Source organism: Eleutherodactylus coqui, chromosome 12 (assembly GCF_035609145.1).
Source record: "Eleutherodactylus coqui strain aEleCoq1 chromosome 12, aEleCoq1.hap1, whole genome shotgun sequence".
Taxonomy (NCBI): domain Eukaryota; kingdom Metazoa; phylum Chordata; class Amphibia; order Anura; family Eleutherodactylidae; genus Eleutherodactylus; species Eleutherodactylus coqui.
Window position 1 is genome coordinate 119445188 of NC_089848.1, and position 13370 is coordinate 119458557.

The 13370-nt window shown below is 46.2% G+C and overlaps 1 protein-coding gene across 1 annotated transcript in view; it reads right to left on the reverse strand.

Moving 5' to 3' along the window:
• The window catches only part of ABCB1 (ATP binding cassette subfamily B member 1), a 77565-nt gene that overhangs the window by 40069 nt on the left and 24126 nt on the right, over positions 1-13370 (reverse strand). The window contains exons 6-11 of the mRNA XM_066585254.1: positions 8889-9080; positions 7167-7338; positions 6965-7089; positions 6709-6880; positions 5586-5699; positions 2445-2555 (exon numbers count right to left, since the gene is read on the reverse strand). Of these exons, the coding sequence (XP_066441351.1) occupies positions 2445-2555; positions 5586-5699; positions 6709-6880; positions 6965-7089; positions 7167-7338; positions 8889-9080 (886 nt within the window). The remainder of the gene's footprint in view (positions 1-2444; positions 2556-5585; positions 5700-6708; positions 6881-6964; positions 7090-7166; positions 7339-8888; positions 9081-13370) is intronic.

Genomic DNA, 13370 nt, shown 5'->3' on the forward strand with positions numbered 1-13370 from the left:
CACATTGATAACACTGCCATACCGTACACATAACTAATGCCGTTACACATTACACATTGATAACACTGCCATACCGTACACATAACTAATGCCGTTACACATTGATAACACTGCCATACCGTACACATAACTAATGCCGTTACACATTACACATTGATAACACTGCCATACCGTACACATAACTAATGCCGTTACACATTACACATTAATAACACTGCCATACCGTACACATAACTAATGCCGTTACACATTACACATTGATAACACTGCCATACCGTACACATAACTAATGCCGTTACACATTGATAACACTGCCATACCGTACACATAACTAATGCCGTTACACATTACACATTGATAACACTGCCATACCGTACACATAACTAATGCCGTTACACATTGATAACACTGCCATACCGTACACATAACTAATGCCGTTACACATTACACATTGATAACACTGCCATACCGTACACATAACTAATGCCGTTACACATTACACATTAATAACACTGCCATACCGTACACATAACTAATGCCGTTACACATTGATAACACTGCCATACCGTACACATAACTAATGCCGTTACACATTACACATTGATAACACTGCCATACCGTACACATAACTAATGCCGTTACACATTGATAACACTGCCATACCGTACACATAACTAATGCCGTTACACATTACACATTGATAACACTGCCATACCGTACACATAACTAATGCCGTTACACATTACACATTAATAACACTGCCATACCGTACACATAACTAATGCCGTTACACATTACACATTGATAACACTGCCATACCGTACACATAACTAATGCCGTCCTTAAATACACATTAATGACACCACTGTACCCTACACATAACTAAAGCCAATGTACATTACATATTCATAATCCCACCTACATGTCTGTTACAGCACCATCATACAGCACCACTAATCCTCCAATACCTCCATCACATACAGCAGGGCTTCTTAATGAAAAACAATGCCAGCGTTGTGCCCCATATACAACACTGCCAGCAGAGTGCCCCGAATAGTCTGTGTTGGTTGGAGGCAGTAAAGGGGTTAATGGGTTATACCTCTGCTGGTAGTGAAGTAGTTAGTTTGGCTCTTCTTACATTGTGATTTTTGTGTACGAGGTTTCCGCTGATAGAATTCACTTTAGATATATATTTCTCAGACGCCTCTTAGTGGCACCCGGATATATAAAACACCCATTAGAGCTCCGCCTAGAGGCAGATGTCGGCAGAAGTCCTGCAATGATTTTAGTAAAGATGGAGGAGTGAGGGGTGGGTTTGGCGTTGGCCCCGTAGCGGTCCTCAGCCCTCCCAGCGTGGATCTGACATCATGTACTATCAGTTTCCTGTTACTTTTATCTTTTGCTCATCCCAACATATAGTAAGTTTGTAAACAAAAAGTTATCGCTTCTCAGCTTCTCTTTTGGGCCTCATGCCCACTGGCTAAATGGAATTGCGGATTCCGCAACGGATTTTGCCCATACAAAATCATTGGCCATCCGCTGTCCATTAAATTGATTTTTGCACCCGCGGATGGCATTTTAAAAGAATTGCGTTTTTCATGTGCGGGAGAAAAAACGCGGCATGCTCCATTCTGCCGTGGATTCCGCGCGGATCGGCAACATTGCTATCCCATTAATAGCAATGTGTGCGGATATCTGCATGCAAAAAAATACAATTTAAAGCAAATCAGATTCTGCGCGGATTGTATTTTTCGAGTGAACATGAGGCCTTAGTGTTTTCCAGAAAACATCATCTATTTAATACAGGTGATAACACAAGATGTATTCTTCTGGGCTCAATGCGGTAAGATCTGGTACCCATGGTCACTTTGTACTTTATCCACAGACATCTAAAGAGAACATTAACGTGTGCATTATAGAAACCTGAAAGCTGAAGTCTTATGGAGAAGACCCTGTATGCTCATACCATAAATACAGCACAAATTAACCTTGGTACATAGGTACAATACCAGAACCAGGTTCATAACATATATACAGCCCCAGAACTCAGCTGAGTACATAGATACAATGCCAAAACCAACCTCATAACATAAATTCATTATCGGTACTAACTGATTGTGTTGCAGGGGTGCCGATGGACTGACAGCAGCACCTCTGAACATTAGAGGGGGGAAATAGAGCCAGGAGGAGAATGATTCATGTAACTCCGCAAGATGCTGCCATATGGAAGAAGGAGACCATCTGGCCAGGTAGACCTAAGAAGGGCTATCGCCGGCAGTCTAGTCACCCTGGTGCTCCCCCGACAAGCTGGTGGCCAACGCCCTGTGCAACCATACAGGTCACATATAGATACGACTTCAGTGAAGACAGAATAGTTGTTTCAATAGATTGTATCTAGATTTAAAGATCTCAAGCAAAAAACGGAATCAGGACAAGTTACTAACCTGGATGTCCGGCCTCGATGGATACGAGAACTTCACATTCCTGAACTGAATGTCTCCCTTAATCTTGTCAGGTTTAAAGCCTGCAGTGGAAAAACTGTCTATTTTGGGTTTCTGCAGGAAGTAAAGAGATTATCATTTTAATGTTGTCATGTAGACGTTTAGAAAAAATTTATAATTGTAGGGATCCCTCAACTATTTAATGCCAAGAGTGGCCTGTGATACCCCCAAAACAGAATAGATTGTTTTAGTCTGCAATCGTGTGATATCCGTGAGAGTCGCTGTTTTTTTCTGCATGGTATAACAGACGGTGCTATTCCATGTAGAAGCATCCGATAATCAAAAGAAAAAACACATGGCGCCCTCGTCGGCCTTTCCGTTTTCCTTAGGGAGGAACAGGGCGAAGGCTTGAGAGGACACGAGATGCTGAGGAGCACATCCCAATGAGCAGGCAAACATTGTAAGCCATTGACAGCTCACGGTGCGGCCTGCGTAAGTCTAAGGATGGCTTTACAAGTGGCAACTATCATCTGGATGGTCACAATAGTCGCTAAAGCATATTAATGACTTGTTTCGGTGTTCTTACACACATCGATTGTTGTTTTAAGCGTTGTTGAACTTTGCGATCACTGAACAAATTGCTGGGAGCATTTACACCGGCAGACATCTCATTCATCGGCTAGTTAGGGGTGCAAGGTCCTTTGGCAGGTGTGTAGTTGAAATTTCAGCCCATTCCCAATGCAGAGTTATTGGTTGCCAAGTCCAATGAATGCAGATAAATATATGCAAGCGGTCTTTGAGTGACCACTCACTGCTACGAGAGGCCGCAGTACCGAGTCTTCCATCGTAGGCCAAACCAATGAGAAACCGTAGCAGCGGGTGTATAGCCAAAGACCAAAACCAGTCAGAAGACCAAAACCAGTCAGAAGACCAAAATCAGTCAGAGACCAAAACCAGACAGAAGACCAAAACCAGACAGAAGACCAAAACCAGACAGAAGACCAAAACCAGTCAGAAGACCAAAACCAGTCAGAAGACCAAAACCAGTCAGAAGACCAAAACCAGTCAGAAGACCAAAACCAGTCAGAAGACCAAAACCAGTCAGAAGACCAAAACCAGTCAGAAGACCAAAACCAGTCAGAAGACCAAAACCAGTTAGAGACCAAAACCAGTCAGAAGACCAAAACCAGTCAGAGACCAAAACCAGTCAGAAGACCAAAACCAGTCAGAAGACCAAAACCAGTCAGAAGACCAAAACCAGTCAGAAGACCAAAACCAGTCAGAAGACCAAAACCAGTCAGAAGACCAAAACCAGTCAGAAGACCAAAACCAGTTAGAGACCAAAACCAGTCAGAAGACCAAAACCAGTCAGAGACCAAAACCAGTCAGAGACCAAAACCAGTCAGAAGACCAACAGCGACTGTTCAGTTGAGGATTGTTCACAAGTATTTATGTTTTTGGGAACCAATGAATGTTAAGCAGGAGGGCAAAATATTCAACTAAAGGTGAAAGCCAGTCAGAGTTTGGTGGGAGGCGCGGGCCGAGCAAACGCACAGTTTCCTTGTCGGATCTTCATTGAAAGACGACAACTATTTGTTTATGCCAGACAATAATTAATCAACCAGTGACTATCATTAGGTGAGCTGAAACAAAGAGACAAGTAACTAGAGAACAAATTCTCACTCGTCACCCGGTTAGCGGCCGCATTTACATGGAACAACTGCCGCTTACATTTGATTTATGAAGCTACTACTTGGATATTTGTTCCATGTAGTCACCATAAGGCACCAGACAATCTGTGCCAACAGAGTTTCATAGACTCAGACACCCTTCTTCTCATAGTCTCTACTCTCAGTCAATGTGTTTTGTCACAGATCCTTAAGACTGCACCAAGCAGCTGTAAGGCCGTCCATCATCTTGGCCCAAAGGCAAGGAAAACCAGCCATAACTTGTACTCAGGCTGGAAGACTAATTGCACTGCAAAGCAATGCATATACAATTAGTAATTAGATGTAGTGGCCCAGAGGGTCCTACAGAACAGTCTTCTAACAATTGGTCCTGTCACACCTGTCTATGCGCTTCCCTTAGGCATAGAAGGTGCCGTTCATCAGAGAAACCATGTTTCTCCCCTTTTCCTAAGCTCAGAGCTTAATGCTGGGAATAGCTGGTTGCCTTTTGGGTATATGTCATGCCTCCACTCAATGGTGGTAGAGTCCAGAGCGGGAAAATACTACATGAGTTCCTATGCAGAGGGGGAGGAGTTTGGAGAAAGTGCGGGAAGGAGAGAGGAAGTGGATGAAGAGTTAGTGTGTTGCTGCGGAGAGAGGAGGCAGCAAGACATGGTCGGAGAAAGGAGGTGTCTGCAGTTCAGCATGTGTTCAGCAATTCAGCAGTCCTGCAAGGATATTGAGGCCCCTTTCCGCTCCCTTGTCTTTCCAGCAGTCATAAGAAAGAGTAGGAGGTCATCGTCTTCACTTAACAGTGAGTTAAACTACCCGGTGAAGTCAAAGCCAGGATTAGTTCAGCGATCATTACAACTCTCATTTCATTCCTTCATACTACACTTCCAGTAGACCCTCAACTAAGTAATAATTGGGTAGTTTAGTACTGAGTATCCTCTAGAACTAGAGAGATAGAGCGTTGAAGATAAGTGGAAATTCAATTGTCAATCTACTGTTTTCATTGTGTCAATTCACCCCATTGTTGTGGACCCTGCTGTATCTGCATAACGTTGCCTATGCATCTGTTAATGCAACTAAGCTTCAGTAAAACTGCGTGCTCCAAGTTTAATTCAAGCTACTGGACTCATCTCATTCCGCCATCATTAGGCTTGTGAGTTCAGGTTGGAGCACTGGCGTCACCCATGACAAGACAGTTATTCATTTCAAACCTATCCATATATACGCTATTTGTGCCATTGTGCGACAGCTGAGCAGAACCCCGTTATCACCCCCATCAGGAGAGATTACAGAGCCACCCTTGACTATCATCTTTCAATCCCGGTGGTCTCCTCCACTTTGGCCGTTGCACAGAAGCCAAGAGGCAGATAGTCACACTCAAGTTTTTCCCCCAGGTTTAAGCATTTTAACAAAAGATTTTATAAACAGAAAAAAATTATAAAAAAATCTGCTGACGAAGCCTTACACTGTCTATAATGTTAAATACGGCATATGCTGCTCCTCTGGCATTCGAAAAGGCTTCAATGCTGGGTGATGTTTGTCCAACAGCAAAAGCTCCGATAATGACAGCAAAGAATACCTAAAGTTGAAAAGAGAAAAACATCTCAATAGTAGATCATCACACCTAGATAGTAAGAAAAGTAAATCAGCCAATTAAGAGTTAAGTAAAGGGGCGTCTATTTTGGATAATTCCATTTTAGTGGAAGGATTCCCCAACGATAAACTGATCAAAGGGTGATCTGCACAAACCCACAGTAATCGGATGTAATCTGCTAGGAGGTCTGGCAGCAAGTGTTCAATGTCCCTGCAGCGCCACCACAGGAAAAATGAGGCATTACACGATGACCATGAAATCCATAAACCGTCCATATAATGTACTGGAGAGGTCCTCCGGACTGAAAGACGCTCTTTGTCGTTACTCTTCACCGGACTATATTCTATGAATTCCGAATTCTCTAATATTGTATTGGAAAATGTTTTTTAAAGGGAGCCTGTCATTAACAATAAGCAGCATAAACTAAGGCTATACATGCGCTCCCGTAGATATGACCGCCCCTACATCTGTGCCCATCCCTTTAATGCTTGGTGATATAAAGCTGAACACCTTTAAGGGGACAATGTCACCAGCGTTATAAACAACGTTATGGTGCTATGTCGGTTGGTGATGGGGAGCGGGGGGTGTTTTTTATACTGCTCGTTTCCCGGGGTGTCCTTCTGTGAGGTCCGCGCATGGCCTGAAGATTTGACTCTTTTCAGACACCTGCGCACGCACACTCCCATAGGCTTGTATAGGATTGAGCGCACACAGCGGCTAACAAGGCCTAAGTGTAATTGGACTGGCTTAGAGTATTACCCCGGTCCTCATAAGGGTCAGTCCTATGTCGGAGTGGTACTGCATCACAACCCAGCGCTCCCTCTGCAGGTCCAATGTTCAGAGACAGCGTCTCTAACCCCTGCTCGCCCGCTGTGCCATGTATGAGACTTGGCAGCACACAGCTTTTACAATTATGAGAAGAGTGAAGGGACATTAAAACAGTGGGAAATCATTCGGTATACGCTAAGTCGCTAAAAGTGTCCATTTTACTTACTATGAGCACGCTCCCAATAGTGTAGCCTCCTTCTATAATAAGCGTGGTGCCATACCAGAATGCCAGCGCATAGGATGCATATATCATCAAGAACGCGAACCCCATTGACACATTGGCTGTGATCGCCTTCTTGATGCCGATCCGTTTGGCATCTTCTAAGTTCTTTTCATACCTGTAATAGATCGGGATTAACAGATCAGCCAGCGATGTGGGCACAGCCCCTGGCCGTCCCCAACAATATAACAGCCATACCCACCTCTTGATTTCCTTCTCTTCCCCCCCAAAGGCTACAACAGTCCGGATGGCTGCCAGGACCTCCTCGGCGACGGCCCCAGCTTTGGCGTAAGCCGACAGCTCCTTGTTAGTAAATGTGGACAATATCTGAGGAGGAACAATCAGACTTACACCAACCGTGCCGGGCGGCTTTATATACTGCAGAAGAAATAGATGTTATATACCTTGGCCCAAACAGCTGCTGAGAGCCCCATTACAGGACTGATCGCCAGGATAACCAGGGTCAGCTTCCAGCCTTTAACAAAGCCGATAATAAATCCGGTGATGAAAGTAGTCAGCGACTGGAGCAGCATGGCGATTTTATCTCCGATGCCTTCATTAATTTTTTGGACATCGCTGAAATAAAAAAAGTGAAAATAAAAAGAAGCCAAGCGATAATGTAGGAGGAATCGAGGAAAAGACACCTACAGCACTACCCCCACCGAGGGATGATGGCTGAAGGCCTATCCCAGGATCAAGGGCATATATCTCATAGAGGCAGCCCGTGCAGCAGCTATGGGGGCCCAAATCTGGGTGGAATTTTGATCCCTTCAACATTGGCTGTGAAGTCCACTGAACATATATGGTGGTCTTCAAGTGAACAGTCGCTGCTGGGGTCTCTTACGGCAGCAGTGAGTGTTTTTCAGTCGAGGATCGCTCACATGTATCTCCCATACAGAGTAATGTGCAGGGATTTTAGAGAACCTACGGCTTGTGTCTGCAGCTCTCGGCAAGAGTAGAGCCCGGCGTACAGGAGAACTTAGCAGCCATGATGCTGTAGGGCCGACCATCATTAGATATAAAATGTGAGTCCGAGCTGGAACTCAATTAGCCATATTGACAGTGATAGCGATAATGGCAGCGAGAGCGACCGTGAGAGTGACCGCTATAGTGACCGCGGTAGTGACAGTGAGTGACCGCGATAGTGACAGTGAGTGACCGCTATAGTGACCGCGGTAGTGACAGTGAGTGACCGCGATAGTGACAGTGAGTGACCGCTATAGTGACCGCGGTAGTGACAGTGAGTGACCGCTATAGTGACCGCGGTAGTGACAGTGAGTGACCGCGATAGTGACAGTGAGTGACCGCTATAGTGACCGCGGTAGTGACAGTGAGTGACCGCTATAGTGACCGCTATAGTGACCGCGGTAGTGACTGCAGTAGTGACCGCAGTAGTGACCGCAGTAGTGACAGTGAGTGACCGCTATAGTGACCGCGGTAGTGACAGTGAGTGACCGCGATAGTGACAGTGAGTGACCGCTATAGTGACCGCGGTAGTGACAGTGAGTGACCGCAGTAGTGACAGTGAGTGACCGCTATAGTGACCGCGGTAGTGACAGTGAGTGACCGCGATAGTGACAGTGAGTGACCGCTATAGTGACCGCGGTAGTGACAGTGAGTGACCGCTATAGTGACCGCTATAGTGACCGCGGTAGTAACCGTGAGTGACCGCTATAGTGACCGCGGTAGTGACTGCAGTAGTGACCGCAGTAGTGACCGCAGTAGTGACAGTGAGTGACCGCTATAGTGACCGCGGTAGTGACAGTGAGTGACCGCGATAGTGACAGTGAGTGACCGCTATAGTGACCGCGGTAGTGACAGTGAGTGACCGCTATAGTGACCGCTATAGTGACCGCGGTAGTAACCGTGAGTGACCGCTATAGTGACCGCGGTAGTGACTGCAGTAGTGACCGCAGTAGTGACCGCAGTAGTGACAGTGAGTGACCGCTATAGTGACCGCGGTAGTGACAGTGAGTGACCGCTATAGTGACTGCGGTAGTGACAGTGAGTGACCGCGTTAGTGACAGTGAGTGACCGCGTTAGTGACAGTGAGTGACCGGAGTAGTGACAGTGAGTGACCGCGGTACTGACAGTGAGTGACCGCGGTAGTGACAGTGAGCACTCACTCAGTCAGCCTGGTATTCAGCTCTCCAGCATCGTTGACATCAAACCAGCTGATTTCCTGCCTCAGAACCGCATGGAAGAAATTCTTTCTTATTTTCTTGATCTGCCGACCAGCAGCCAGCGTCCAAAATGAGATCTGGATATAGCCAGCAATAAGGACTGCAAATCCCAACCCCGAGTAGATATAGGAATACCTGCAACAGGAAAATATGAGGTTAGAATCCCTCTATATATTAAAGCGACCCTCGGGTTTTGGGAGAGAAGTCTGTCCCTGGACTGGAGACAGGAGGGGTATATTACCGGCCGTCGCTCCTCTTGGCCAATGCCCCTCCAGTCTGCTGGTTTAGCTGTCCAGGATATCTACTGCTACCTAAAGCACACTATGCACTGCTCTCTGATTAGTCAGCGCTGATCATGTGAACAGTGCAGGCCAATCAGAGAGCAGGCATAGCACATTTGTAACTAACAGTATCAGTTCAGTGGGGATTAGGTAAACTGAAAATTGCTGTGGCCATCTTGGACAGCTGAAAATGGGGCCCGGAACCAGTGGATTAGAGGGGCATCAGCCAACAGCAAGTGACTTACCTCCCTCCTCCCCTCTGGTCCTAGGACAACATTTTGTCCCAAAACTGAGGGATTCCTTTAACTTGTCCTACTAGACACGCACCATCATCCTTAAAGGACAATTCCACTTTAGGGATAAGTACTGGAGTACAATGTAAAAACCCATACCGAGGACCACCAGGAAGAGGACAACCATAGGGGACATTTAAGAAGGCTTCAAACCAGAAAACTGTCTAAAAAAAATGCAAAATTTGGTACAAGGGCTATTTGCACAAAATTTTTGTGACTTTTTTAAGCCTTCTGCGCCGGTCTCACCTCTTCGAGGAAAGCGAGCGTAGCTTCTCAGGAGGGGGTGTGCCCCCCCGGGACCAATAGATTTATGAAAAGCATGTGCAAGCAACAGTCATGGATTATGCCAGAAATGTGTGCTTGGCTGGGACCTGAGGTACAATCCTGTGAAGGCACACGGAGCTGCCGGTGATGCACTGCGCCTCTGCATGTATTCAGAGCACCATGTGCTGGAAAAAATTATACTAGCCCCGTCGTCAGAAATGCCAGCCTTAGTAAATGTTCTCCTATGTACAAAGCACTTCCATGTACGGTAGCAGAATATATTAGTATACATATGAAGAGGTAGGTGTATTGGTATTCGGGGATAGAATACTTCAAAGTCTTACCAAATACGTATTACAATTCCAAAACACCACATGGTCCCTTACCTTTCGACTAACTATAACGGACAGTGCATACGTACATTCAAGACTAACTCTCTGCAACCGGGGCCCTCGCTATTGTGATGCGTGATCACTCCCCACTGATATACATATATCCTATGGGCATGTCATTATTATTTGTGGGAAAATCCCTTCAATCAGTTCTGGCCCTCTTATAGACCAGGGGTGTCCGACTCCTCTTCACCGAGGGCCACATCAGCATTATAGTTCCCTACAAATTGTAATTGTATTTTAAAAGGATATATTAAAGGATATTTTAAAAGGGGGGAAAGACAGATGGACTAGAGCAAGATTCTAGTCCAGAAAAATTGGGGCACAAGTTCCCCAACACAGACACTTGACTCAATACTGCCAGGTTGTCAGAGAAAAGGAAAAGTTATGAAAGTTAGCAGAACTTGAAAGGTTCTCAAAAGTTCCTTAGGGCAGAACCCTTACTGACTGGATAAAGCAGCAGTATACCACAACGTCCTCTCTGATCCGTGCAGCAGGATGTACAAGCTGCCTCAGTCTAAGCCCCAGCAAGCATTACTGTTCTGCAGGATAGGCTCAGTGGGAGAATCAGACGGGAGTGCACACCAAAGGCTCGAGGGGCTGCAGCAGCAGTCACAGTGCTCAGTCCACATGAACCCAACATCGCAGTGTAGGACCTATATGGCGGCCACGATTTCAGTACACAACGGCAGGCTACAAATGAGTCCATAGTGCGCCAAAGTGTCTTCCCGACACAACTCAGGACCCTCCGATCTAGAAGAGGATCTTCTGAGTCCAGAACTCGCCGGCCACATAAAATGACGTGGCTGGCCAGATTTGGCTTGCGAGCCTGGAATTTAACACATGTCCCATAGACTATAAATAAGGTGACCAGGGTGTGATCAAGTGCGAGGCTTATCACAACATATGGTTTTACCTCTGTCGTTAAAGATGTACAGGGCCGGTTAACAAAAAAAAGACAGGGAGCAAATTCCGCAGCATTCCTGCATCCAAAAACAGTTGAAATACGTACCATTGGTGCAGATTTTGACTGGAAATCAGCTGCATATCTGGAGTGGATTTCATACCATATAGCGGTTCCCCTCACCTTCTCTGAAGATGTCCTGCTGTCAGAGCTCCCAGCTTCCAGTTCCCAGCGGCCTGTAGCAGCATCACCTGACCGGTGGTGTCGCACCTGACCAGGCCACTGGAGAGCGCTGACAGTAGGAAGCCCTCGGAGGAGGTGAGAGGGATGTGCCGCTGCGTACCTGCAGCTGATTTTTAGTCAAAATCTGCACCAATTGTACAGATTTTGACAGTTTTTTTTAGATGCGAAATTTGCTGCGGAAATTTACGCTGCGGACATTCTACAGTATTTCCACCATGTGTAAACACCCTAAGTCAGGTTCAGGTATGCTGCCACATGCAGAGCGGCCTCAGTAGTAATAGTGTTCCCTATACTAGCCCAAGCAATATAAGTGACCCCCACAGTGGCCCCACTAGAATTAGCGCTCCCCTATACAAGATCCAGCAATAATAGTGACCCCCCACAGTACCCCAGTTGTATTAGGACTTCCCACAGAAGTCCCAGCTATAATAGTGATCCCCATCACAGTATTCCCAGCAATAATAGTGACAACCCACAGTGTATTCCCAGCAATAATAATGAATCCCCACAGTATCCCCAGCAATGATAGTGACCCTCCACAGTATCCCCAGCAATGATAGTGTGATAGACATGATAATTAGTCAGTGTAAAATGTCTATTGATTTGTAATGAACTGGAAGTATTACGCAGCTGTAGTGATTTGACTCTATAGAGGCTAATGACTGCATCATTTCATTATAGTAATTGCTGGACAATGGCATGGTGAAAAGATGTGTGTGTGGTATAATGTTGACTTTGCACACAGTTCCACAGCAGCCTCTTAAAGAGTTAAGTCACATTCCAATACTGAAGAAGCCCCCTCACCCACTCTCCAGCTTCTCAAACAAAGATGCTTTCAGTTTTGAGCGCATGCATAGAACAAAGGACTGGCTTACTCACAGTGGACTTTGGAGAGGGGTGGGGGATTCTATATGATCCGACAAATGAGAATCCTATATGTTACTGATGTAATCTGTTGCACGCCCATAAAAGGGCAGGTGTCATGTGTTACAATAAAAGCCTGAGGCTCTACACTTTAAAGAGACTCTCCCAGCTTAGACCGGCACTTGTGTCTGATCTGGTCGATGATGTGTGCACACTATACAATTTGGCAGCTACAGAATACCCTGAAGCCTGCTGGAGAAAAACATAATCTAGCTCAATAGTGACCCTCCACAGTATCCCCAGCAATGATAGTGAACCTCCACAGTATCCCCAGCAATGATAGTGACCCCCCACAGCAGCCCAAGCAATAATAGCGACTCCCCAAAGAAGCCCCAGCAATAATAGTGACACCCCACAGTATCCCCAGCAGTAATAGTGACACCCCACAGTATCCCCAGTAATAGTAGTGACCACCACAGTATCCCCAGGAGTAAAAGTGACCCCCACAGTATCCCCTGCAGTAATAGTGACCCCCACAGTATCCCCAGCAATAATAGTGATCCCCCACAGTATCCCCAGTAATAGTGACACCCCACAGTATCCCCAGCAATAATAGTGACACCCCACAGTATCCCCAGTAATAGTAGTGACCCCCACAGTATCCCTGGGAATAATAGTGACCCCCACAGTAGCCCCAGCAGTAATAGTGACCCCCCCCCCACAGTATCCCCAGCAGTAATAGTGACATCCCACAGTATCCCGAGCAATAATAGTGATCTCCCACAGTATCCCCAGTAATAGGGACCCCCACAGTATCCCCAGCAGTAATAGTGACACCCAACAGTATCCCCAGCAATAATAGTGACACCCCACAGTATCCCCAGTAATAGTAGTGACACAGTATCCCCGGGAGTAATAGTGACCCCCCCACAGTAGCCCCAGCAGTAATAGTGACCCCCCCCCACAGTATCCCCAGCAGTAATAGTGACACCCCACAGTATACCAAGCAATAATAGTGATCCCCCACAGTATCCCCAGCAATAATAGTGACACCCCACAGTATCCCCAGCAATAATAGTGACACCCCACAGTATCCCCAGCAGTAATAGTGACACCCCACAGTATCCCCAGCAGTAATAGTGACACCCCACAGTATCCCCAGTAATAGCAGTGACCCCCACAGT